We start from the raw sequence: 26,589 nt of genomic DNA on the forward strand, positions 1-26,589 counted from the left end.
TAGCTCTCCCCCCCATCATTCCGACATAGGGGGTTTCGTCCTTACAAAAAAGTCAGCCTTACGTAGCAACGATCTTCTCTTCATGCAAAAGCCCTCAGCTTAGAGCTCCTCCAGGTATTACCGTCCGATGGCTCCCTTTCTCCCTCCAGGTATTACCCTACCAAAGCATTATTTTCACATGGCAACCATTCTCATTTCCTCGTCTACGGCCAACACCTTCTAGCCTATGACAGTGGAGATCGTGGGGGCAACGGAATCTCCCAATAACGCATCCGAGCCTTTACTAGCAAGCAATCCAACCCCAACCACCCCCTTGGTTGGTCCTTCAGCCGTCGGCAACCTATTGAGCCCCCTTTTTTTTCAAGCCTCCGGCATGGAAACCCCTTCAATGACCCTTTATTCCACAAGCTCTCGTTCATCCTTTGGCCCTCCCAACCTTGCTGTTTCTCTCCCGAGATTCACCTCGGCGGCGGCTCTTGTCAACCAGCCCTCATGGTTTCAACATGCCCCTGGTTTACCCGCCTTCTCTACCCTAACCTCATCTAAGAAATCTCTTTTTGGCCCAGAGGAGCTACGGCGCCTCATGGCCAACCTACCCCTTGAGGATCTTGATCAACTCTCCCTCCCCTTTACCAAAGGCTTTGACACTGCTAGTGCATCTTTTGTATCACATAATGGTGCCTTTTCCAAATCGAACAGGTGGCATCCTCTCAAACCCCCCCCTCACTATCCCGACCATTTTTGGCTCTCTCTTTACAAGCTCCTCTTCCTTGGACTTTACCCCACCCCTAGCCACTAATCCACATATTGAAACTCTACCCATTCTTCTCGCCATCAACAAGCCTTTGTAATTTGACAAAATTGTATCACTCTCACTAGTAGAGTTTAAAACCCTTAACCATAAGCTTCATAAAGCCACTTAACATCTCACTCATTTGCAAAATCTTCTTGCCAACCAAAATACCCCACTTAGTCTTTGCATGAAGCCTCCCGCCTCTCCAGAGAGGACTCTCAAGCACAAGCACTCTTGAGTGCCAAGATCAAAACCCTTAATATCCAATTTCAATTGGATTGCACCCAAGCTTACATCCATGCCCAAAGTGTGCTTATCAACAACCTTAAAAAAAGCTTAGATTCATACCGTGACCTTGTAGAAGAAAGGCTCTTAGACCTCACCAAGAAGCTTGCTACCGTCTCCTTTCCAAGAGTCCGACCTTCGGCTTGGGCCAATCAACTCCTCTCTTGGAAGATTTCCTAACTTCATGAATTTGATGCTCTACTTCAAATCCGATCCTCCAAACCCATTTGGCCTCTTCCTTGAACTGGTGGCACGTAATGCAAGGAAGAGGGCACAAGCTACCACTTTGGAAGAATCGGAGTCTCTACCCAAAGAGGAAACGGTGGGAGAATTGGTGCATCATGAGGTCACCTTTCAAATGAAGAACCTTCTCTCACCTCCCCCAAAGAGGCCACCTTACCAAAAATCCTCCCATCGGGTAGTCCTCAATAGAAAACCCCTCCTTTTGTCAAGAGCCTCTCATGAGGAGGTCATGCATCAACCCTTCAAAAAGCCCAAATCCTCTTCCCCGGGGATCCTCTTTTCCTCCTCCACCCCTTGTAAACCTCCCCATACTTCTTCCCCCAAGAGCCACCTTCTTCCTCCCCCTTCTCCCAACCTCACCTTTGTTCCTCCCCTTTTGAAAACACCTAATTAACCTTTGAGCCCTTGTACTACTTCCACCCCTTTTCCTCACCCTCCACATCCCCATCCAAAGCATAGCCTCCCTAAAAATCCTAGAATGTCAAAAAACTTGCAATGGAGGAGGAAGAAATAGGTTTTCAGCACCCTTCCTCTTGGGTCCACTTGCTCTTCTCCTGAACCCCTCTCTTTCCTAACCTTTGGAACCCTCCTCCATGTAACTCCTTTTTTCTTCCCCTCTCTTACCACAATTAAAGAAAAAGGTAAAAATATTGGCTCCCCCTCACCAACCGCATCTCTACTTGGGTAAGCAAACATTTTTTACTCTAGAGCATAAGATAACTAACCTCTCCTTTCCCAACTTGGCCAATCTCTCTCTGTGGGACGCATGTCTAACCTCACCATCCTATCTTATTGCAGTCTTTGCAATCCCTACATGGGAGGGGGGGAGCCTTGCATGTAGGGGATGAGAGAGAAAGCCACACACACACACACACACACACACACACAAGCTCCCTTTACACAAAGGGAATGAGGGACACATGTTAGCTCCCTAGGCCAAATGCCCACAAGGTGTACCCAATTCCTATTGGATAGCCTTCGAGGTGGACCAATGAGAATTAGACTAGATTAAATCTAGTTTAATTAATTTAAAAACACTTAATAAAAGAACCAATGAGAATTAAGTCCTCTAGAAGGCTATTGGACAGTCTCCCAAGGGGTCCAATGAGCATTCAGGAGCCCAATGGCTTGCCTGATTCCTATTGGCCAGGAGGCAAAGGGGTCCAATGAGAGTTTAGTTGAATTATTAAATTAACTAAAGCTCTCACAAAAGGGGAAAGGGGGACACATGTCAGAAGGCTATCACTTATGCTGCCTTATAGTCATTAGCTAGCCCTGGGGAGGTCCAATGGGGAGATAGCAAGAGCAAATAGCAAGAGGGCTCACCCAAGAGAGAGAGGGGGATGATTTTTGCAAGGCATTATCACACACACACTCACACAATCTCATGTGTGAATTAAAGAAGACTATCTCTTCCCAAGCTTTAATGGAGAGCTCATCACCTACTCCAAGCTTGTGAGATAAAAGCCTACATCGACGTACTCTTGGCATGTGGATGCAAATCCAACCAAGAGCCAAGCTTCAATACATTCTCATCTCCTCTACCAAGATAATTACTAAGCTAAGCTATGCTAATATGAGTGATTATGTGAGGAGATGTACATCTTTCTCATAAGATACTCCTTCTTCCTCTCAATCTACTCTCATACCTCCATCTTCGAAGGTGTGTGAGGTCTTGGGTCTGAGACCGGGGATAATTGATGTTGTGTTTGCTAAGTGTTTTGCTTAGTGCATGAAGCTTTCATCTTCATTGCACTAGCTAGTCTTGAAGGAACACAAAGAATTGTATTGTACAATGTCTCTCTTGATGGGAGAAACCATAATACAAAGCCTTTTGGAGGGGGGACCGGCTCCATGCAAATCCGGTCCTCAACTGTTGTCAATAGCTTAATTTCTCTCTCTTTTGAAAGTATTGTTGATGCTATCTAACTAGGTGTTATGCTTTTTGTTGCTCTCTCCACCCAAGCACTCTTGTAATTCTCATTAGGAATGTATTCTAATGAAATGCCCACTATGTTCATGCTAATTTCCGCTACACACAAGTTTTTAGGCCATTAAATGTTACATCAACCATCATTACATCTCTTTCAAAGAGGTAAGTTTTGGCATCAGGTTAAAGGCACCACTATGGGATCAAATTTTGTGGTGGTGTATGCATGTCTTTTTCTTTGCTCCTTGGAAGAAGGTGGGAACCTTGTCTCTTCCCCTTATCTCCTTTACTTTAAAAGGTTCATAGACGACGCTTTTGGAGTTTGGGATGGACCCCCCTCTTGCCTAAAAAAGCTCCTCCTTGAGTATGTCCTCACAGGAAGATTTTATTTTGGACATACATTTCTTCAGAGGGCCCTCTTTTTGCTCTAAGGGGATTTTTGACACACGTTGCCACCAAAAACCTCTTAACTCCTACAACTAATCCCGTGGCAATCTTGGGAACCTTGTCTCTTCCCCTTCTCTCCTTTACTTTAAAAGGTTCATAGACGACGCTTTTGGAGTTTGGGATGGCCCCCCCTCTTGCCTAAAAAAGCTCCTCCTTGAGTATGTCCTCATATGAAGATTTTATGTTGGACATACACTTCTTCAGAGGGCCCTCTTTTTGCTCTAAGGGGATTTTTGACACACATTGCTACCAAAAACCTCTTAACTCCTACAACTAATCCCGTGTCAATGTTGGCACCCCACCCACCAAAAAATTACCTTTATTTTATCGGCGCTCAAGAGTTATATCATTAGGGAAAACTCGTGAGGGTTTTATCTCTATTCGCAACCTTTTCTTCCTATCTTAGGGCTAAAGGCTACCCTTCACCTTTCTTCAAGCCATGTTTTCTCTATGTAACCTATGCATCCAGGTCATCTCTCCTTTTAAAGGGTAACCACAAGAATGCCCCTCCTTCCATTGTCAAAATCCCCTTTTCATCCTTTACCCGTAATTCAACTTAGCTTGATCCCTTAGCCAACCTCTCTCTAAGCTTTTAGAAAGCAGCTCCGAGCTTCCACCTATTTCCAAACCAGTCATTTGTTGGCTAAATGCACCTAATATTGGTAAGCTTCTCTCAATGAAAAGCCCTTCTCCCCCATCTCCTTGCCAATAAACAGGGTAAAGAGGGAAGGGGATAGCAGGCGAACCAACTCAAGAGAAGTGATCCGATTGAGTAAGTTGGTAAAAAAATGGAGATTGACCAAGGTGAGAAGATCAAAGAAGAAATGTCAGTTAGCCAAAGAGGTGGCAGTTGAAGTTCTTCAATGGAAATGTTTTTGGATGCCACTGTTGAAGAGGAGAAGGTGGTTAGAAAGAGGAAGAAGAATGAAAAGTGGATGGTGGAGCTTGCTAAAAGTGCTCGGAGGAGCCTTTTGGAATGAAGGATTTCAAAGGGGCTAAAGGTGCAAAGGCAGCTGAAGACACGGAAGAGGCCAAAGGTTTGGGGGAGGGAAAAGGTACGGAGAAGACCAGTGATGCGACGCCCTTAGAAATAGGTCAGAGCATTGACTCAACCACCCTCTCCCAACTCTTCAATGTGAAATTTAGAAAGTGTCCCATTGGTTGTGGCCTCAAGCCGCAAAACTGCAAGGATTAGCTATTGTAAAAACATTTTTTACTTTCTTGTGGCTTAATATGAAATACCATCCCTTTTTGCTTATGTCAATGCATTTGGTGTCATGTCACTCTACTCTTGAAAGATGTCAATGTGTTTGTAAACTATCATGTCCTAGTGTCAAAAACTGGTAAGCTTTTATGGTGCCTAATGTCCAACTTTGCTATTGCAAAATGGCTACGTTCATCTACTCATATATTTTAATGGTACTACAACTAGGGACATTTGGTGGATAAATGAAGAATGATTCAATACATCAATGCCGACATATGTAATGGTGAGCAATAGGTGCCTTTTTGTTTTGGATGTCAATGTGCTATTGAAGGATTGTGATGAAGAACCCAAAGGTTTGTGGAATATCCCATTCCCACTAGGCCACGAGGTGTGCAAGTCTCCTAATACAAATAAAAATTGTGTGGCTAGATCTGATGCCGAGTACTTCGTCATCAGCGCCAGGAAGTGATGCTACATGATGTTGTGGTCATGTAGCCAAAGAAGAATTTGATGGCCATAATGAATGTTTGCTTCCTTAAATTGATGAGTATGAAAGTCCTCTTTTTAGGTATCTATCTCTTAACTTGCAAACTAGATTTATTGATTTTGATATTGTTTTGCACTTTGCTACTACTAATTTGTAAACATTTTGGTACTATATGGTACTTTGTTACTTTTGGTATTGCTTATTGTGGTGTAAAATTTTTTGGTAGTGTTTGTGTCTTTGGTACTTTGGCATTGTGTTTGGTACTCTGTACAAAATTTTGTATTGTTTTGTACTTTGGTTCTTTACTACTTTGGTATTGTGTTGTACAAAGTTTGGTATTGTGTCATTGCTATGTACTATTTGTTTCTTTAGTACTCTTATTTGTATAGCTATTCTAACTGTTTAGTTTCTCTGTCACATATATTTTTGACCAGTCTCAATGTGAAATATGGCTCCCACACTCAGAGATGTGCTAGCACTTTTGGAGGAGCTCGACAACAAGCCTATTTTTCTATAGCTCCTAAGAAGAGTGTGGTGCAAGAATCCAAAGCTCAATGAAGCAAACACCCTCCATGTGGAAGACATGAGATTCAAGTCCTTGAAGAATGATTACGACTCATGCTACTGCATTCGATTATATGAGCAAAAATATTATGACAAAAAAAAAAAGCAAATTATCTTATGGAGGTCTTTTTTCCATGGATTTGTGGGTGTCTAGATGAGAAGTTTCCCACTGCTTACTGTCATAAAAACTAATATCTAATTCTCCCAAATGACTTTCTCATGCTAAACTGATCATTTAATATGGGGAAGTACCAGGGGAGTAAAAGCTAGACTATTGGTAAGGCTGCTAGACCGGTCTCTGCAGGGATCCAAAAGAGGGAAAATAGGGATCCGAAGGGGGACAGTCTGCAAAAGATAAATGTGCTTTAATGGGGCTTAAAAGACCTAAGGTTCATCTCCATTAAGACTTCCATAGGCTAAAGTTCCTAAAATTAACTCAATTGTCCAATGGCCAAAGTAGGGGAAAATTGGATGGTCATGGGAAGACTAGAATGTCTTCCCACATCCCTAGGAAGGAGGGGGCAAGCCCTAATAGTAGGGCATGAGAGAGAAACACACACATACACACACACACACACACACACCAAAGCTCCCCCTTTACACAAAGGGAATTTTGAACACATGTCAAGCTCCTAGGCCAATTGCCCCCAACTTCCCCTCAAATCCTATTGGATGGACATAGAAGTGGACCAATGAGAATTAGGCTAGATTAAAAGTAGTCTAATCAATTTAAAAACTCTTGATAAAACAAACAATAGAAATTAAGCTCCCTAGAATACTATTGGATAGTCTACCAAGGGGTCCAATGAGCATTCAACAATCCAATGGCTTGCCTGATTCCTATTGGCCAAAAGATACAGAGGTCCAATGAGAGTTTAATTGAATTATTTAATTACATAAAGATCTCACAAAATGGGAAATGGGGGCACATGTTACAAGGCTATCAATTATGCTTCTAATTTGTGATTGGCTAAGCTTTGGCAGGAGCCAATAGGATGCCAGCAAGAGCAAAAAGCAAGAGGGGTTGACCAAGAGAGACGGAGCTTGGAATTTTAGTCTATATTTTATGCTACACACACATACACACAAGTCATGTGTGCAAGAAGATCTCCATCTCCTTCTCCAAGCATTGAGAAGTAGAGGCCTACACCAACAACTCTTGGCTATGGAATGCAAATCCAACCAAGAGCCAAGATTCAATGGCGTGTTCATCTCCTCTACCATGCTAATTACTAAGATAAGCTATGCTTAGAGTGATTATGTGAGGAGAATACTTATTTCTTGTAAGATACATCTTCTTCCTTTCAATCTATCCTTATTGCCTGCTAGCTCTCACCAGTTTTGAAGGTGTGTGAGGTCTTAGGATTGAGGCTAGGGACACTAGGTGTGTTTTACAAGCATAATTTGGTGCATGAAGCTTCCATCTTCATTGCACCAATGAATTTTGTCAAGGAACACAAGAATTGTATTGTATAAAATTCTCCTTTGATCGGAGAAGATATAATACAGAGCCTTTATGGAGGAGGGACCGACTCCATGTAAATCCGGTCCGCAACTGTTGTCAACTGTTCTATTTCTCTCTCTTTTCAAGTATTGTCAATCCGAATTAGCTAGGTGTAAATTTCTATGTTGCTTTCTCAAATTAAGTACTCTCTCTATGCTCATTAGGAACTTGTTCTTGATGAAATACTCACAATGTTATCGATTTCCGCTACACACAAGTTACTAGTGCATTAAATGTTACATTGGTATCAAAGCTATTGGTTTCTCTTTTCTTGCTCAAGAAGAGAGGTCCTCAAGATTGCTATAAATGGTTGGTGTTATGAATTTCAAAAGAGTAAGTAGAATGGGGATTTTACATCCTTGAAGCATGCATACTTTATGCAATTAACGGGGATACCGTTGAGAGCTATGGTCTTAATAATGGAGTCCTACAGGGCTTGCCTATCGCTTAACCATTATTGAGCTATAAGAATCTTGAGAGGAACCGGAGCTGTCTTGGCTCTGTTGAACCTCTCTTCTATTCCTTGCAATTAATAATATTCAATCCACGGGTATAGATGCTTGAGTGCTTACCCAAAGAGGAGTAGAAACTAGGTCTTGAAGTACCAAAGTACAAGTAAACATTTACACCTAAAATTTGCTAGTATGGCTGACAAAGGGAAAAGACATTGAAATGAATGTTGATAGCTTTGATTTTGCTAATGAAAGAGCAACTAATGATGCCACTAAGCTTGTAAAACTATCTTGTTTCTAGGCTTCAACAAGCCCTGGGCAACCCATCCCTCCACAGTGAAGTGCTATAGCAATTATGCACCCATGGTATTCTCCAAACTCCCCACCAAGAAGAGAGAGTACCAAGGAAAGCTTCTGGTGAGACTTCCAAAAGAGGACTCTCTCCAATAAGGGAAGAAGAGGAGGATCCATATGAAGGGCTCAAAAACTTATTACTTGATGAGGCATCTCCCTCCCAAAGGAGAACCTAAGTTTCAACGGTAGATCCCCCACCAAAAGAACAAGAAAGAATCGAGTCTCCTGCCACATCGGCAAAGATGGCTCCACAAATACGGTGGGAAAAACGCTCTCCAACACCCCCTAAATGGAGACGACCATCACATACTTGTCTACTGAAATTCAAAGAGGGAAGAGAGAAAACAAGATAAGAAAAAGGCGAGAAATAGGTCACCCTCGTCTCCATCTTCTTCATCCTCTTCCTCTTCTGAAGAAAGTGATTGTGTAGACAAGGAGGAATAAGGGAAGAAAAAGGCAAGAAAGAGGTCACCCTCTTCTCCATCCTCCTAGAGGAATCCCAATCCTCGAGCGAGTACTTCCGAGCGGACAAGAAACTGAGCAAGAATAAGCATTGAAAAAGATTAGATCAAGATCTCAATAGTTACTCTATAGAGTATAGTGTAGCAAAATAACCATGTTGCATCTCAAATATTCTCAAACAAAAGAGACATACTCTTCCTTTATTGTGTTCACACACATTAAAATAGTCTCAAACAAAAAAGACATACTTTTCCTTTAATGTGTTCACACACACATTGATACACAGTCATATACTTGCTTCTGAACCATCTTCCAGAGCATATGCCAAAACTCTATTTGTGCAAACTTATTCTCCTTGGTAAATTCACATGTTGCAATTGTCATAATTTCGTGCACAAATAGATCAAAAGATGGTAACTCAAATGCCACATGTCCATCATAATGCATAGGTAGCTCTTGAACTTGAATGATATTCTTTGCTTGCTTGAGTTCCATGTGTAGGTTGCTTTGTGAAGGCATTGCATGTAGTATACCAATTACTCTCGAGGGACCATCAGATTATTACTAGTGTGGCCACATTGTCATCTATAAATGGTTATGTGCCTAACCATGTTTGGTTGCACGATGAGGAATTCCAAACCCCAAGAAAACCTTTCCGAGCAATCATAAAAGAAAGGAAAACCCCACAAGATACATAGAACTGAAATCATAACAGAAACATTTAGCATCAAATTACATATGACAATATATCTATCATTGTCTCAAATGTCTAGAGCATTCCTAATAAAGAATTTATTCATCCACCCTTATATTAACTCCTTGATTATCCAAGATTATGCTCCCTCCTCCAATCACGTCTTGTGGTCATCAATATTCAAACCATGGTAGATGCTTGGACAAGTAAAAGTGTGTGTGTGTGCGCACGTGTGCATGCGTGCAATGTTGTGGAGGGGGAGGAGGGTTTCTCAATACATAATATTATGGCAACTGCTTGTAGGGAAGTTGTAGAAGAAGTAGATTTGGTAGATCGTATTGGTAGGTTGGAGCCAATATGAACAACGTGTATTTGCAATCTTTGGTGCTAGATTGTACCTTATTGAAATTGGGGAGAATTTTTTTTGGGTCAGTGACTCCATTTTGTCTAGCTCACAAAAAAGATCTTCAGCGTATAATCATGACACTTGAGAAACGAAGAGGAGAAGGAATATCCTTCACCTCACATACTTGAAAAAAATAGTTTTCATGGACTACGGAGTGTTTTAGAGTTTTCACAGTGAGTTGCAAAAGAGGAGGCCCAATCATGAGGACTTTGTGACCAAGGGTGGGAGAGGTAATGAAGATCATAAGGTATTGTTGACATGAACGATAATCACCACTTGCATGCAATAGCTTGGCATTAATCACCTCTTATGCAATGCCTTCACAATCACCTCGACCCATCTTTCAACGAGAACAAAGATGAAGAGTTTAGGTGTGTGTGTAATTCATGAGCCTTCTTCCTCTCCTGACTTATGCACTAACTAGACACCTCTCTACTTCCTAGCAGCAAGAACATTGGTACGCTGATTCTTGTTCTCCATATCCTCCTTGTGTCTAAACCTTTGTGGTGGCTCTCGAACATAGCTCTTCTTGTTGTGGAGGATCTCACACGGACAACGTGAGAGTGAATGGCGCATGAAACACAGTACTGCATCTTGGCATAAAGCTTGGAAAGTGTGTACCCATCATAAACGCAAGCATCCTGCACATCTCGCACAACAACTTGTTCAACAATATTCTCTACAAGAAACCGCTTGACAACCTTGTCCTTGGGCACACGTCGCCCACGATTGGAGCACCTGATGTGGTTGGTGTGGCCTCTTGCGTGATTGTTACATCCACTATTGCAGGACTTATCGTCATGACTGCTAATGCCGCAACTGCTTGTGCTCCCTCTTTGTCGTGGATCTCTCTCTCTCTCTCTGTCTCTCTCTCTCTCTCTCTCTCTCTCTCTCTCTCTCTCTCTCTCTCTCTCTCTCTCTCTCTCTCTCTCTCTCTCTCTCTCTCTCTCTCTCTCTCTCTCTCTCTCTCTCTCTCTCCCTCTCTTCTTTTTATTTTAATAAAGGGAAATTCGGCTACATTCAATCATCGCTAAGACATCAAAACCCATCTCTGCAAGTCCTCATACAAAAATCCTTTATTGAGAAGCAAAAAAAGACTCGTCATCCGCCTACACGTTAATAGAAGGGAAGATCTGACCTCAAGCAGTGAGAAGGACGGCACCACCAAACTGTTTGAACTTCTTCTCTGCGAGCTTAGAGAAGAACTTAGCTTTAATGACCAGAGGAGTGGAGGGAGCATCGCCCTTACCTAGCACCTTGAAGTACCCAAACTGTGTTACATCTAGCAAGGGCCCCTTTCCTTCCGGATCAGACGATCCACATTCACATTAATGGGACAGTGAACTTGTTCATTGTCTTGTGGAAGTAGCGGATACCTACCTTCTTGAAGTACCCAGAATAATATTTGTCAAACAGAATGTGATGGTGGTGCATACCTCCTACATTACCGTGACCTTCGGCATGCTTTCTGTGTAGCTTGCCAATTCTTCCGTGGCCTGCACTGACATGACCCCTCTTCTTCCTGTTCTTCTTTAACCAAGTCGTCATGGCGGCCTCCCTAGTCTGGAACCAGGAAGTCTCTCTCTCTCTCTCTCTCTCTCTCTCTCTCTCTCTCTCTCTCTCTCTCTCTCTCTCTCTCTCTCTCTCTCTCTCTCTCTCTCTCTCTCTCTCTTTTGGACACAATACGGAAGCATTAACCAGAAAATCATATGTCAAGCTATTTCCCCAAATGAGCAAAAATGAGGTTCAGCTCTTGTACAACTGGGCGCAGAAGCAGAACTTGGCCCAAGTGAGACTATATCCTTTTCCCTCATGATTGATGGCTTTTCTGACAACTAAAACTACGCAGCAGCGCCAGTACCCTTTCCTTTCTTCCTTTGAATCTTCTTCTGATAGAATTCTAATTTTTTTCCTTCAAGAGTATAACCATCTGCTCGCCCACATTGGCCAGGACGAGATGATATGCAAGCGAGAAGGCATCCACTTGCAATTTGATCCTCCAAATGAGCATCCAATTTGCAATCCTCATTACGAGCAGATATCTTCCGCTCGACATGTTTGCTTTGCCTCTTCTTTCCGTCACCTGCGGTAGCATCCGTGTCCTCAGCTTCCTTCTTGGCACTGGTAGCTCTCTTCTTCTTTCCCAATTCCACACCATAGTGCTGGCTATACCACTGGCGGAACGGTGCAGCATCCACCTAAACAATGGAAGACTTCACAAGCGTCTTCGTCCTAACAAGCTCATTGTTGGATGCATTGTAGACAATATCTAAGATACGGGTCTTCCTAGTCGTTGCCTCTGATCCCCATGAGTAGTTGCCAGTATCGAGGCGCAGAGCACGAAACTTAAAATTGCCTCCCCGCATGCGTATCTTCCTTACAGTCTTGTTATTGGACAACTTACTCATGCCTGGTTGCCGACCCAACTCGTATTTCCTTTTCTTGCGCCATGTCTTCTTCTTGCCTCCAGTTGCCCGCCTCTTGTACGTGGAGTCCCGTGAGATACCCATCCTGTGGCCGAGCTCCTACGCAACTCTTCTGCTCCGCTTCCTCTCTCTCTCTCTCTCTCAAAACTCAACTCCCGCAAAGAGCGCACGCCGGCGCATGCTCTTTGAGAGAGTTGTGTTCAGAGAGAGAGAGAGAGAGAGAGAGAGAGAGAGAGAGAGAGAGAGAGAGAGAGAGAGAGAGAGAGAGAGAGAGAGAGAGAGAGAGAGAGAGAGAGAGAGAGAGAGAGAGAGAGAGAGAGAGAGAGAGAGAGAGAGAGAGAGAGAGAGAGAGCAGATGCGCTCAATTCGGTGAAGGAGTGGTCACTACATTTGTGTCGACGGCCATCGTTGCTTATGAGCACATGCAGGCGTTCTAGTGAGATAAAGGAAGAGAGAGAGAGAGAGAGCGCTCTGACACAATGCAGGAAGGGACTCACCAATGAAGGACCCTCCCTCCAAGCAAACGGTGCTTCACCGCTGCCAGTGACCATTAGGACCAAGGGTAATCAGTCCCGATGGCAACGATCAGCTGTCGATGGATTTGCGATTGAAGTGGACAGGTGCATGCACTGTTGGCAGTGGGCCAAGCATGGTTTTGTACCGTTTTCGAGGCCGACGGCACTGCATGTGTGTACCCTGAGAGAGAGAGAGAGAGAGAGAGAGAGAGAGAGAGAGAGAGAGAGAGAGAGAGAGAGAGAGAGAGAGAGAGAGAGAGAGAGAGAGAGAGAGAGAGAGAGAGAGAGAGAGAGAGAGAGAGAGAGAGAGAGAGAGAGAGAGAGAGAGAGAGAGAGAGATGAGTGAGTGACGGCTGTCATTGTCAAGTCAAGTGTTTCCTTTGGCTACCAGCTCAGCCCACGTCGCCGCCCTCTGCCTATTCCCCACACCTGCTCCAACCCTCTACTTAGTCCCGCCACAATAGTGCTCGGATAAGTTCGCTCCAACCCTCTGCTTAGTCTCGCCATAACATAGTGTGAGTGTGTGTGTGTGTGTGTATGTGTGTGGAGAGAGGGTAAAAATGCGACAGCTGATCTAGCATTTACAGATTTGGATGGAAATTCAGCCTCGTCCATATCAGGTTGCAGGGATTTGCATGGTCTGTCAACTGCGGTAAGTTTTTTTGAGGTGGCTGCACTGTCATCATCTGCTATGGTTTTTCAGGTCAGGATGTTGAAGATATCAATTGCTCCTACGTCATGCTCATCAAGAGTGTCCAAGAAGGTTTTGATAGTAACAACCTCATCATAGGTTGCAACAATGAATGCTTCGTCTGGACTATTGGCATCACCATTGGCGAGAATGGTGGCATCTGTGGTTCATGTAGGACAACAGGTTTTGTAGGAGCGAATGCGAAAGCCCAGGCCAGCAATTTTCGCTTCAATTTGAGGGAGATGGCGACAGTATTGGCCGCAAGAGTTTTTTCTGCATATGGTGCAGCTGCAACTGATCTGTCTGCAGAGCAGAGTTGATGAAGTCTTTCTTGGCCGCAGGGGTTTCCTTAGTCACATCAGCATTAATGGCAGCAACATTAGCGTCTACATTGGTTTTGCAGCATAATCAACGAGGGTTGAGGGAGTTGCATCCGCCAGGCAATTGGTCATGTCTCCAAAGTGTGAGGCGTTGCAACTTGCAAGTTGGTGAGAATCATCCATCCTCGGTTGCATTTAAGCGGGACACCACATTGGCTGCATGATTGCATGCGTAGCAGCAAGACAGAGACTCAACGCCAATTAGAGAGTCGGATGTGGCTGATGTGATTGCTGCAATAGAACAGACAGGTTCGGCATCACGTCCATGGGTGTGCTTGTGGGTATGGTAAGAGGGGCCCAACCGCTCTTCATCAGGAGCGTAAAATCTTTCGAGCATGGCAAGGATTCTCTCAGGAGAATGATGCACAGTGGTTGCAGGTGGGCATCTGGCCCAGGCCGCTTGAGAATTACAGCCAGAATGAGCCGCATTACAGGATTGCTCATGGAGAGGCTTTGTAGCACCGTAGAGGGGCATGGCTAGAGGATGTATCATCATTGCCACCAGAGGGAAATAATTACAGGGCTCTCTCATTGGGTACAAACTACAGGTGCAACATTGCGATTGTTAAAGCCTTCGGTTGTTGAAGCCTTGTGCATGGTGCCATGCAGGGTATCTTCAACAGATGTAGGCTGCAGGGCCCGGACCCATACTTGGTGATTGATACCATATTGTGGGAGTGAAAGGCCAGGAGGCCTCTCGCTATCAAAGGCACAGAGACTGTGCATTATATGAGAGATTCCATTAGTGTGTGTGTGTGTGTGTTTTACACAGAGAATAAGAAGAGAGAAGGTAGAGAGAGAGAGAGAAACAATACACATAGATAGGTGGTTAGGCGTGATCGGATTGCGATGCTATGTGTGGATACATAGGGTAGTTAAATGGGACGATGATGAGTGATTTGAACAGATGCTCGTATCCTTGGGGTTCTCGAGGCATGATAGCTGGCATATTTTTATTTTATTCCAACACTATCTAGCACCAAACGAGGATCCAATCCTCTTGTCTTGATCCTCGAGAGTCAACATGCAATGCACCCTCTTCACGTTGTCAGGAGTTTTTTGGAGCAAGGGATTGTGCATATGTACATACACATGCATGGTGCATCAAATAAAGAATTGCCCATTCTCCAGAGCCAGGTGGTTATGTGGGGCCCACATGTGTACAGGTAGGACATCAGGTACATAGTGCATCGATTTTCACTATTATCAGTACCAGTGTGTTGTTTCTACAATAAGTAGGAGTTGGTAGCGCATAAAAATTCTCGAGGAAGCTATCCGCGGGCCGACGACATGAGGTAAGCGAGTGCGTCAGATGGCATCTAGTGGCGTCAGGAGGCCGAATGGGGTCAATATTTGCACGTGGATGAGTATAGACACAACGTGGGTGTTTGCTTGTGAGAATTATGCAGAAAGGTCATCATGAGGAACTTTTTTTGGGGCCACTTCACGTGGTTGCGAGATGCATTATTGGAAAAAAGCTGAGTGCCAGGTGTGCGAATGATGCAAAAAGGTGACAACTATGCACTGCGAGGTCAGTTTTTGGCATGTTCGGGGTCCGTTTGAGGTCATCTAAAAGGCCAAGGGTGCCCAACTAATAAAGCTAAGTGTGGGAACTGAAAAAATAGAGAGAAGACCAGAAAAAACGTGGAGAAGAGAGGAGGAACAGCCGCAGGTGTGTTTTTGGGGTTTTTGGAGCCTGTTTTGGCCGTAAACTGCTCATCCGATGTCGGATTTGAGCACTTTGACATTGTAGACTGGGGTTTTGGGCCATTCCAGACGTGATGGCACTGTCTATTTTTCCAAATTCCTCACCCTTTTTTTGCTGTTTTTGTTGTGAAGGTTTCTCCTATGAGCGAAGCTTCTGTTCCAATTCTTGATTGTATCTGACATATTTTACCCATATTGTGTGAGCTATTTGTCCCATTGGTGTTGGCCCAAGCTCTATTGTATCTAAACATTAGAATTTCTCCTCTTTTGAGCTGAGTTTTGTGTGTGTGTGTGTGTGTGTGTGTGTGTGTCTGTGCGGAGTGGGCAAGTGGATAGTCTCTCTCCTCTCACTCCATAGGTGTGTATCCTGTCTCGGCCAGGTGTGTTGTGTAAGCCGAGTGGTGCCCCATAGTGTGTGTGTATATCCTTCCAAGAGTGTGTGTCGGGTCGTTATAGAGGCACTGTGTGTGTTTTCATCCCGCTCACATTCTTTTGGCGTCCCCACGGAGGATCTTCTTCGAGTACCTTCTGCTTCGAGCTTCAAGCTTCGAGATTCGGGATTACTGGTTGTAGATTACAGGTTACAGGTTACAGGTTACAAGGACAGGTACAGGTACAGGTGATTCACACAGGTACAGGTAGTTGGAGTACAGTGATATACTAGCTTTGGTGTCACTTGCAGTTGTTGTGGGTATGCATCACTTGGCGCTTGTTTGAGCGCATTGTCTGTTGGATTGTACGTTACTTGTGGAAACTGCCATGGTATGCCTTTGTGGAGCCATATATGGTTTTATTTGGTAGTCCGATCCATTTCTGAGACTTGGTCTGGAAGATAGTCATTTCTGAGACTTGACTATACGCGATTTGCATTAGCCTTCGTGTGAGGGTCGATAGCGTGAGGTTTTATTGAGCTGGGGGATTCTCAAATGTGGAGATCCTTTCGGTGATACTGGTAGCTGGAGCACCATTTTCATGACCTCGCCATAGGCTATGTACTAGTGAGTACTATTTGATGCTCGGGTTCTATTGTTGACAATTTATGCATATATATACAGCCTATATTTTGCGTTCCTACTGCTCTACTTCTGGGGAAACTCTGTCAAAATTTTTCCAAGTTATGATGGCTAGTTTCTTGGTCTTTTGAGCCATTTATGCTATTATGCTGCTGAAATGTTGGCAAAATCAGAGGATAAGACAGGTGTGCTTTCTTGGGAGCTGCATGGTTGACTTTAATGGATGATCAAAATGGACCTCAATTCACTCCTTTTCATTTAACTGAAAGAATCTAGATAAATGTTCATGTGTCCAGGAAGATTTTTTTCCAGCAGTGTATAGTCTTTATGTTCGGGCCAAGAAGATTAAGAGAGATCCTGGAATGTCCTTTGCCTATTGTTATTCCGATGATCAACTATGAAAACTCATTTGATGTGCATGTGTTTGTCCTTATCTAAAGCTGAGCTCCATTGAAGTTTCTAGGGATTGAGTAGTGAAAAGTTTTGGGTTCTTGCACGTGTGTTTGAAGAGGTTCTTAAAGCATTAAACTTGGGTAGCCATGGCTTTCTCTTATCCGGAATTTCATGGAAGAAGTGGTGAAGATGCGGAAGACTTTCTGGAGCAAGTCGAGGTGGCATGCATAAGCAACAATATGTGTGATGAGGAGAAGATTTTGAGGCTATTTGGATTGCTTTTGAAAGATGAGGCCCGTGTTTGGTTCATGGACTTGGAAGCTAAAGAAGCAGTGGCTTCTTCTTATGGTTTGAGTCTTGACAAGTTTATAGAAGCTTTTTTAGAGCGTTTCCAGGTTTTTGAAGATGCAAATGTAGTATGGAATGAGCTCAATGCTCTTAAGCAAGGTTCTTGTCAAGGTGTTGATGCCTATGTACAAGGTTTTACAGATTTATGGACTCGTTGGTGTGTTGCTCTTAAGGATGAGACCCCCCCTTGTTCATTGAAGAAAAGTTCTTTTGTTGATGGTTTGTCACCTTGGTTGCGGTTGGAGGTTGAGTTGAAGACGCCCGAGTCTTTTGAAGATGCAGTATGCATTGCAAAGCACAAGGAATGGAAGTTTAAGCGTCTTGAGGAACATGGTATCAGTACAGGTATGCATGTGCAAGATGGATTTGACATGGAAGATGAAGTTTGTTGAGATGTCGAGCTCTACACCTTGAGCTGGCATCCACTACGGGTCTTGGCCGCTTACGGCATTTACTCACTGGCGCGTTAGGTGACCGACACGGAGGATCTCTTCCAGTGATTCTACAGCTGGACTACACTTATAGTGCCAGCCTAGTACGCTTCTAGCGAGTTCACACTTAGTGACCGCATGTACATATGTGCTACTTTTCAGCTTTAGCACTTAGTCATTTTGTACTCTCTTTTCTGTGAAGAAGAAGAAGAAGCTTTCCATCTCTGTGTGCTTTGTGCTTGTCTTGTGTAGCTCTCTTGCATCCTCATTCTTTACATGGTATCAGAGCCTGGTGCAGGCAAGAGAGGCTAAGAGAGCAAGAGCATCACAATCCCTTCGTTCGCAATCCACAAGTTTTTCGCACAAGTTTCTGAAGAGGTCTCCAAAGTGCAGTATACAGAGATTTACTGTACAAGTACAGTGGTTGTATGTACGCTTTATTGTGGACACTCGTTGAGTGTAGAAAGCGTTACAGGAACCACGATAGCAGGTTCAACAGATTTGCAGGTTTTTGCAGATTGCAGCTATTTTGTCTTAGTGCTTCAAGATGTCTGACGGTTTCAGTCAGATTGTTACTGAGAAGCTTGAGAAAAATAACTACCCTGCATGGAAGTTCAGAATAACAAATTTCCTAAAAGGAAAAGGTTATTGGGACTACGTAGAAGGAGACAATGAAAAGGAACCAAAGATTCCCGAGGCAAATGCTACAGTAGAACAAAGGAAAGCTTTGAGGGACTGGCAACAAGGCCAGAGCAAAGTGATGTATTGGCTTCCTATGAGCATCACAGATGGCATGATGGGCTATCTACAGGATGCTGAAACCCCTGCCATTGCATGGAAAAACTTAGGCAGAGTGTTCGAGGTGAACACCAAGGCCAGGAAGCTTCAACTAAAGTCGGAGCTAAATCAGGTTAAGAGGAACAACCTCTCCATCAATGATTATGCTTTGAAGATCAAGAGTATCATTGAGGCTCTTGGATCTATTAAAGTCTCAGTGGAAGACGATGACATTGTCCGTGCATGCTTGGATGGTCTAGGAGATGAGTATGTACATTTTAGGTCTTCCATGAATACAAGAGACGACATCCCCGTGTTCCAAGATTTGATTTCTATGCTTATTCTTGAGGAGAAGAACCTTGACACATCTTCTTCTCATGGCAGAAATAATTCTGAACAGGCCTTCTATTCTAACTCCAACAGAGGTAGAGGTAGAGGTCGTGGTCGAGGCCCAAGGGGTTGCAGGGGCCAATTTTTGGAAGGTCAATCAAATCAAAACAATACAGGTGGCAGGGGAAACCAGTCTCAAGGCAGGGGGAGTCAAAGAGGTCGTGGTGCAGGATCAAGCAGGCAGCAACATACTCCAGATAGTAGAGAATGTTGGACTTGTGGTGAAAGAGGTCACACGTCACGTGACTGTCCAAAGGGAAAAGCAAGTAGAAAGAGAGAACAGGGCAACTATGCATCTACTAGCAGAGATGCAGATGACAGCAAAAACGAGCGCATGTTTGTTATGCAACATGTAATGAATACAATGACTGCAGAGAATTCCACCCAAGATGATGTTTGGTATGTGGATTCAAGTGCCTCTAATCACATGACGTCTCGTGGAGAGTGGTTTAGAGATATGCGCAAACCAGATGTGTCAGGCTATGTGCAGACAGGAGATGACACAGCTCACCCCATTGCTCATGTAGGGGACATACCTCTAAATACGACGAGTGGGAAATCAAAGTACTTAGCAGATGTACTTCATGTCCCAAACATTACAAAGAATCTTGTTTCTGTTGGACAAATGGTTGAGCAGGGTTTGCAGGTTCGCTTCAATCCAAATGGCTGTTATGTAGAAGATTTCCAGAATGGCTGTAAGCTGATCACAGAGGGCAAATGTGTGGGCAGAATGTTTACGCTAAATGTAGACATGCCTGAGGTAAAAGCTGCATTATTTGCACAGGGCACAGGTGTTGTGGCTGATGTTGACATTTGGCACAAACGCATTGGCCATGTCAATGAGCAGAGATTGCGCAGCATGTAATCAAAACAGATTGTAAAAGGTTTGCCCAAATTCAAGGTGGATGGTATGCATAAAGTGTGTGCAGCATGCCAGTTTGGAAAACAGTCAAAGGGCTCATTTCCACATGGGCGCAATGTATGTAAAAATCCACTTGAGGTGGTGCACACAGATGTTTGGAGTCCAACCGATACTGCAAGTATACATGGTTGCAGGTATTATGTCTCTTTCATTGATGACCATACAAGGAAAGTATGGGTCTACTTCATGCGTAACAAAAGTGAAGTGTTTGGTCACTTTCAAGACTTCAAAGTCATGATTGAGAAGGAGACAGATATGCAAATCAAGACATTGAGGTCAGATGGAGGGGGAGAGTACTTCTCCAATGATTTTTCAGATTTTCTGCGAATGCATGGTATACACAGGCAGTTTACATGCAGATATACTCCACAGCAGAATGGGGTCGCAGAAAGGAAAAACAGGCACATCGCAGAGGTTGCACGTGCATTGATGAATGAGAAGAACATGCCTCATCATTTCTGGGCTGAAGCTGTAAATACAGCTGTGTACATTATGAACAGGACACCTACAGCTGCGGTGCATGATGTAACACCTGAGGAAAAGTTTACAGGTACAAAGCCTGATTTGGCACACTTGAAAGTGTTTGGCTATATAGCTTACGTGCATGTACCAGATGAGTTGCATAGGAAATTGGATCCTAAAGCAGAGAAATGTATTCTTGTGGGATATTCCCTTGAACAAAAGGGGTACAGGTGCTACAATCCTACTACACGAGAATTACGAGTGAGCAGAGATGTAGTCTTTGATGAGATGAGCAGGTGGTACAGTAATGCACATGGCACTATTGGGGCTGATGTAAAAGATGATGTGATTGTACAAAATGTGAGGCCACAGTCACAGGTTTTGAGTGGACCACAAGAGTCCTCTTCTCGTGGCTCTGTTGAGAAACCATGGAATGGTAGACTACGTACGCAGGTTACTCCACCAACAGGTACAGGGAATGTATCACGAAAAGGAAAGGAAAAGGTTGATGAACCTCCCTTTATGGTTGATGCATCATCAGGTTTTTCACATGTAGACATGGATTCAGATGGTTCTGAACAAAGTCTTGATGAGGAATTTGGAATTCCGGCTGTCAGGACACCTGGTGTAAGGAAAGTACAAGAAGATGCTAGAGGGCAAAGGAGTGACCCAGGACCGCGCAGATCTAATAGAGTCAGAAATCCAGTTCAGAAATTGACTTATGATGGGTATCTAGCGCGAGCCTACATGGCTAAGGTGATACAGGATGTGGAGCCCACATGTTTTGAGGATGCAGTTGGAAATGTGCATTGGGATGATGCAATGAATGAAGAGATGGCTGCATTGGAAGCAAATGACACATGGGATTTGGTGCCATTGCCAAGTGGCAAGAAAGCTATTGGCTGTAAATGGGTGTATAAAACCAAGCATAAGGCTGATGGTAACATTGAGCGTCACAAGGCAAGGCTGGTTGCAAAGGGTTATGCACAGACGTATGGCATAGACTATGAGGAGACCTTTGCTCCAGTGGCAAAGATGACGACAGTGAGAGCTGTCATAGCAGTGGCTGCATCTAGAGGATGGATTATGCATCAAATGGATGTAAAGAATGCCTTCTTGAATGGTGAGTTGCAAGAGGAAGTGTATATGGATCAGCCACCTGGTTATGTTGATCCAGGTTACCCAGATTATGTATGAAAACTTCTCAAAGCTTTGTATGGTTTGAAGCAGGGCTCTAGAGCATGGTATGACAGGATTGCCAAGTATCTTGTCAGTATTGGTTTTAGGAGAGCTCATGCTGATCATTCACTCTATGTACGTGAGAGTGATGTGGGGATTGTGGTCATTACCATATATGTAGATGACCTTATTATTGTTGGTGACAATGCTATGGAGATTGACCATGTGAAGGGTCTTCTCAAACAGGAGTTTGAAATGAAAGATTTAGGCGAGTTGCGCTACTTTCTTGGCATTGAGGTGATCAGGACTTCAGAGGGTGTATGGCTATCACAGAGACAGTATGCTTTGGACATGTTGTCAAAGTATGGTATGGCTGATTGTAAGCCAATTTCTATTCCCTTGGATGTGAATGCAAAGATGAGTGCAGAGAAGGGTGATGTTGTTGAGGATGTCAACATGTACAGGAAGATTGTGGGTAGTCTAATCTACTTGACTATCACGAGGCCAGACTTGAGCTACACAGTAGGCTTGGAGAGTCAGTTCATGCAACTTCCGAGGAAGCCACATTTGGATGGAGTACGACGCACACTTAGGTATGTGCAAGGTACTCTTGACTACGCATTGTTCTATGCAGCAGATGCACCATTAGCATTGTATGGGTATACAGATGCAGATTGGGCAGGTAGCATTGTTGATAGGAGATCTACGAGTGGCTTCATGTTCTCTTTTGGGAGTGCTGCTGTTACTTGGAGCAGCAAAAAGCAGCCTACGGTTGCTTTATCGAGCACAGAGGCCGAGTACAGAGGTGCAGCAGTTGCGGCGTGCGAGGTAGCTTGGCTACGCACATTACTTGAGGACTTGGGAGTGCAGGTGGACCAGCAGATTTTCATCCATTGTGACAACCTCAGCAGCATGCAGTTGGCTAGGACCCAGTGTTCCATGCCATGACCAAACACATAGAGGTCCATTACCACTACGTTCGAGAGCGAGTGTTGGCGGGCGACATCGACTTGGTCTACGTCAGCACAGAGGAGCAGATAGCGGATATCTTTACCAAGGCCCTCGGAGCTGAGAAGCTTCGACGTTTCCGGACTATGCTTGGACTCTGCGACATGCAGAGCTCGAGGGGGAGTGTTGAGATGTCGAGCTCTACACCTTGAGCTGGCATCCACTACGGGTCTTGGCCGCTTACGGCATTTACTCACTGGCGCGTTAGGTGACCGACACGGAGGATCTCTACCAGTGATTCTACAGCTGGACTACACTTATAGTGCCAGCCTAGTACGCTTCTAGCGAGTTCACACTTAGTGACCGCATGTACATATGTGCTACTTTTCAGCTTTAGCACTTAGTCATTTTGTACTCTCTTTTCTGTGAAGAAGAAGAAGAAGCTTTCCATCTCTGTGTGCTTTGTGCTTGTCTTGTGTAGCTCTCTTGCATCCTCATTCTTTACAAAGTTAAGCCTAAGCAGGTGAAAAGTAGCCTATCCTATGATGTTTCTCGTTTCTTCCCAAGGTCTATTGTGAAGCGTAAAGAGGTCTTGCAGGTTGACAGGTTTATGGAAGAGCCTAAAGAGGTGAGTAATGCTTTGCATACAGGATTGAAAAGTCTTGAAGAGGATGCATTGGATACTTGTGTACCTTGTGATTCTGGGTGTGAGTGTGAGGTCGAGGTTATTGATGATGAGCACGTATCTTTGGATACTAGTTCCTTGGAAATTAGGGAAGAGGGCAAGGTTGAGAGCCATTTTGTGGATTTGTTGGATGTGGAGCCTGTTTTGAAGCCATATTTTGATGTATGTACAGTGATTGAACCGATTTGTGAGCATGATTGTGGTTTAAAGTAGGGATTTGTATTCTTGGAGATTGATGAACCCATACTAGAAGCTATGGATAGTGGTGCTAGCCATGATTATGATGTGGATAAAGTTATGTGTGATGATGAGTATTCTTATGATGATGAGATGGGGTTTGGCATATATGAGTCCAATCTCAGCTATGTGGATGCCTATGCTAGGGATATGTGTGCTGCGGGGATACTTTTGTGCTTTGGATATCAACAACTTTACCTTCACACAATGCTTTTAGCTACTTGGATGCATGATTTGCAGGTTGTTGCTATGGCTGGTGAAGCCAAGATGCCAGGTGATGAGTCACTTGAGTTGTCTCTATCGGCGGTTGGGTTGAATGTGGCATGCAATATTTATGTTTTTGGAACTCCAGACAAGGTGGATGTGTTAGTTGGATATGCCTATGGTGCATTTTGGTTGATTGTTCACAAATGTAGGTGTGGTGTTATGATGCTTCTTGTGAATCGGGCGATATGCCTTTGGCCTTTTGATCCAGGTGGAATGAGCATCTACTAGTGCTGCTGCTGAGCATGAATGCTCTAGCAGGCTAGGGGGTGGGCAAATTATGTCAGGAGTTTTTTGGAGCAAGGGATTGTGCATATGTACATACACATGCATGGTGCATCAAATAAAGAATTGCCCATTCTCCAGAGCCAGGTGGTTATGTGGGGCCCACATGTGTACAAGTAGGACAGCATGTACATAGTGCATCGATTTTCACTATTATCAGTACCAGTGTGTTTTTTCTACAATAAGGAGGATTTGTTAGCGCGTAAAAATTCTCGAGGAAGCTATCCGCGGGCCGACGACATGAGGTAAGCGAGTGCGTCAGATGGCATCTAGTGGCGTCAGGAGGCCGAATGGGGTCAATATTTGCACGTGGATGAGTACAGACACAACGCGGGTGTTTGCTTGTGAGAATTATGCAGAAAGGTCATCATGAGGACCTTTTTTTGGGGCCACTTCACGTGGTGGCGAGATGCATTATTGGAAAAAAGTTGAGTGCTAGGTGTGCGAATGATGCAAAAAGGTGACAACTATGCACTGCGAGGTTAGTTTTTGGCCTGTTCGGGGTCCGTTTGAGGTCATCTAAAAATCCAAGGGTGCCCAACTAATAAAGCTAAGTGTGGGAACTGAAAAAATAGAGAGAAGACCAGAAAAAACGTGGAGAAGAGAGGAGGAACAGCCGTAGGTGTGTTTTTGGGGTTTTTGGAGCTTGTTTTGGCCGTAAACTGCTCATCCGATGTCGGATTTGAGCACTTTGACATTGTAGACTGGGGTTTTGGGCCGTTTCGAACGTGATGGCGCTGTCCATTTTGCCAAATTCCTCACTCTTTTTCTGCTATTTTTCTGTGTAATCTTCTCAGGTTAGTGAAGGCTCTGCTTAACTTTGTGGTTGTATCTGGTGTATTTCTCAGTATTGTGTGAGCTATTTGCCCCATTGGTGTTGGCCTAAGCTCCATTGTATCTAAACATCAGAAATTCTCCTCTTTTGAGCTGAGTTTTTTGGGTGTGTGGTGTGTGTGTGTCTATGTGGAGTGGGCAACTGGATAGTCTCTCTCCTCTCACTCCAGAGGTGTGCTCCTTGTCTTGGCCAGGTGTGTTGTGTAAGCCGAGTAGTAACCCATAGTGTGTGTGTGTGTGTATCATTCCAAGAGTGTGTTTTGGGTCGTTATAGAGGCGTTGTGTGTGTTTTCATCCGGCTCACAACGTATTATGAGCGCCACTATTTCAGAAAAATGTCTTAGCTTAATATGGTGTCATTTTCCATTTCAAAACTTTCGATTGCGAAAAGGGAAAAATCCCCCCGAAAATAGAAAAGAATAGTACAAAAAATCAAATAAATAACCCTTTTTTTCTAATCTCCTCTTACCTGTGTTGAGCTATACATAGTATCTCTATATAGGTGAACATTAGCAAATTCAAGGAAAGGAATTTTGTATGTTTGAGAAAATGATTTTTTCCTATCATTGATGAGCATGTTCGCACACAAGACGCGGCAATCTGTTGATGACGAGAGAGTTTTTTGGTTGCTTCTATGAAATGAAGCTCTTGCCAGTGTTTGCAAAAAACGTTTTCAGCAACCAATGGGAAAAAGGAAGAGCATTGAGCATTGGTAATCTCCCAGTTAGTGATGGTTTTAGTGCTTTTACCAATTTTTACACAAAAACCCTAGTCAATTTCCATCAAGTTGATCCTCCTGCCTAGTCATCAATTTTCAACTTTTGTCCTTTAACACTAGAATGGTAACAGGACACTTTTATATCCTTGGACACTTTTGTGTCCTGTTAAGTGACCATTTTGCTTGAATTATTTGAAGAGTATGAAAATTAATTTCTAGGTGCTATATATCCACAAAGTTGCCTTATGAGCTGAAAAAAACTTAGCATTTTTTTTTGAGTATCGATCTCACCATTAACCTTACTCTTGCACAACATTTTTGAACCTAAACTATGTGAAAAAACGGGTCCTGTTTTTGGCTTTTTTTCAAATTTTGGCAACTATACCACTCTAAACTTCATGTTTGTGAGGTTTAGATGGCTAGAGGTTAGGCCTTCATAGTTCTCAACATGTTTTGATGCTTGTAGGGAGAGCTAAGTGTTAAAATTGAAAGTTATGACCAATTTACAAGAATTGCATAATCCTGTTTTTTGGACAAAATTAGCACTTTTATGATTTTTTTGGTGGCTTTCTTGATATCCAAATTCAATTTTGATTGTGTAAGTGTAATGTATAACATAAAGCTAATCTTCCTTGAGTTTTGGGGGACCTAATATGCTATATAGCATAGTATATGATGATGGTTGAGTTTTTTGATTGCTGAAGAATACGATACATTTTAGAGTAGCAAGTATAACTTTCTCAATATTGCTAGTTTCTTAGGCCAATTGTGTGTATTTTGTAGGTAGTGACCATATCTAATCATAGACTACAAACTTGGCTAGATATTGAGTAGTTTCTATGGGTTTCTAGAGGTCATAATGCTAAACTCAGTTATTTTATGTTTGCTGTATTTAGTACTTTATCATTGCCCCCAAGGTTCCAATTGTAAGAGATCTAGTATCCTTTTGACATGCTCCATGGCTCCTTTTGAATCCAGAGGCCGAAAGGGAACTAAGAAAACATGTATATAGTATCTGTATTGAGCGTGACTATAGAAACTTTGATGATAGGTCCACAGAATGGCAAAAATGAAACTTTTTTATACCTATTTTTTTTGCCCAAAAAAAATTTAGTGAGGTAAAAGCAACCATATGTTTTGGTCACCAACCCATTGA

At 43.5% G+C, this 26,589-nt stretch overlaps 1 protein-coding gene and 2 pseudogenes across 1 annotated transcript; all 3 read right to left on the minus strand.

Moving 5' to 3' along the window:
• Nucleotides 1-10,260: 10,260 nt before the first annotated feature.
• LOC147433745 (uncharacterized) lies at nucleotides 10,261-10,630 on the minus strand. The gene is made up of 2 exons (XM_086489939.1): nucleotides 10,530-10,630; nucleotides 10,261-10,360 (listed from the first exon to the last, which is right to left on the minus strand). Exons 1-2 carry the CDS (start codon nucleotides 10,628-10,630, stop codon nucleotides 10,261-10,263), a joined length of 201 nt encoding a protein of 66 aa, XP_086346065.1.
• A 337-nt stretch (nucleotides 10,631-10,967) lies between these two features.
• LOC147433746 (large ribosomal subunit protein uL15x pseudogene) lies at nucleotides 10,968-11,376 on the minus strand (annotated as a pseudogene).
• Nucleotides 11,377-11,560: 184 nt separating this feature from the next.
• Nucleotides 11,561-12,371, minus strand: LOC147433747 (small ribosomal subunit protein eS8 pseudogene; annotated as a pseudogene).
• Between the last annotated feature and the right edge of the window lie 14,218 nt (nucleotides 12,372-26,589).

The sequence above is a fragment of the Adiantum capillus-veneris genome, chromosome 19 (genome assembly GCF_014529385.1).
Source record: "Adiantum capillus-veneris isolate H3 chromosome 19, ASM1452938v2, whole genome shotgun sequence".
NCBI classification, from domain to species: Eukaryota; Viridiplantae; Streptophyta; class Polypodiopsida; order Polypodiales; family Pteridaceae; genus Adiantum; species Adiantum capillus-veneris.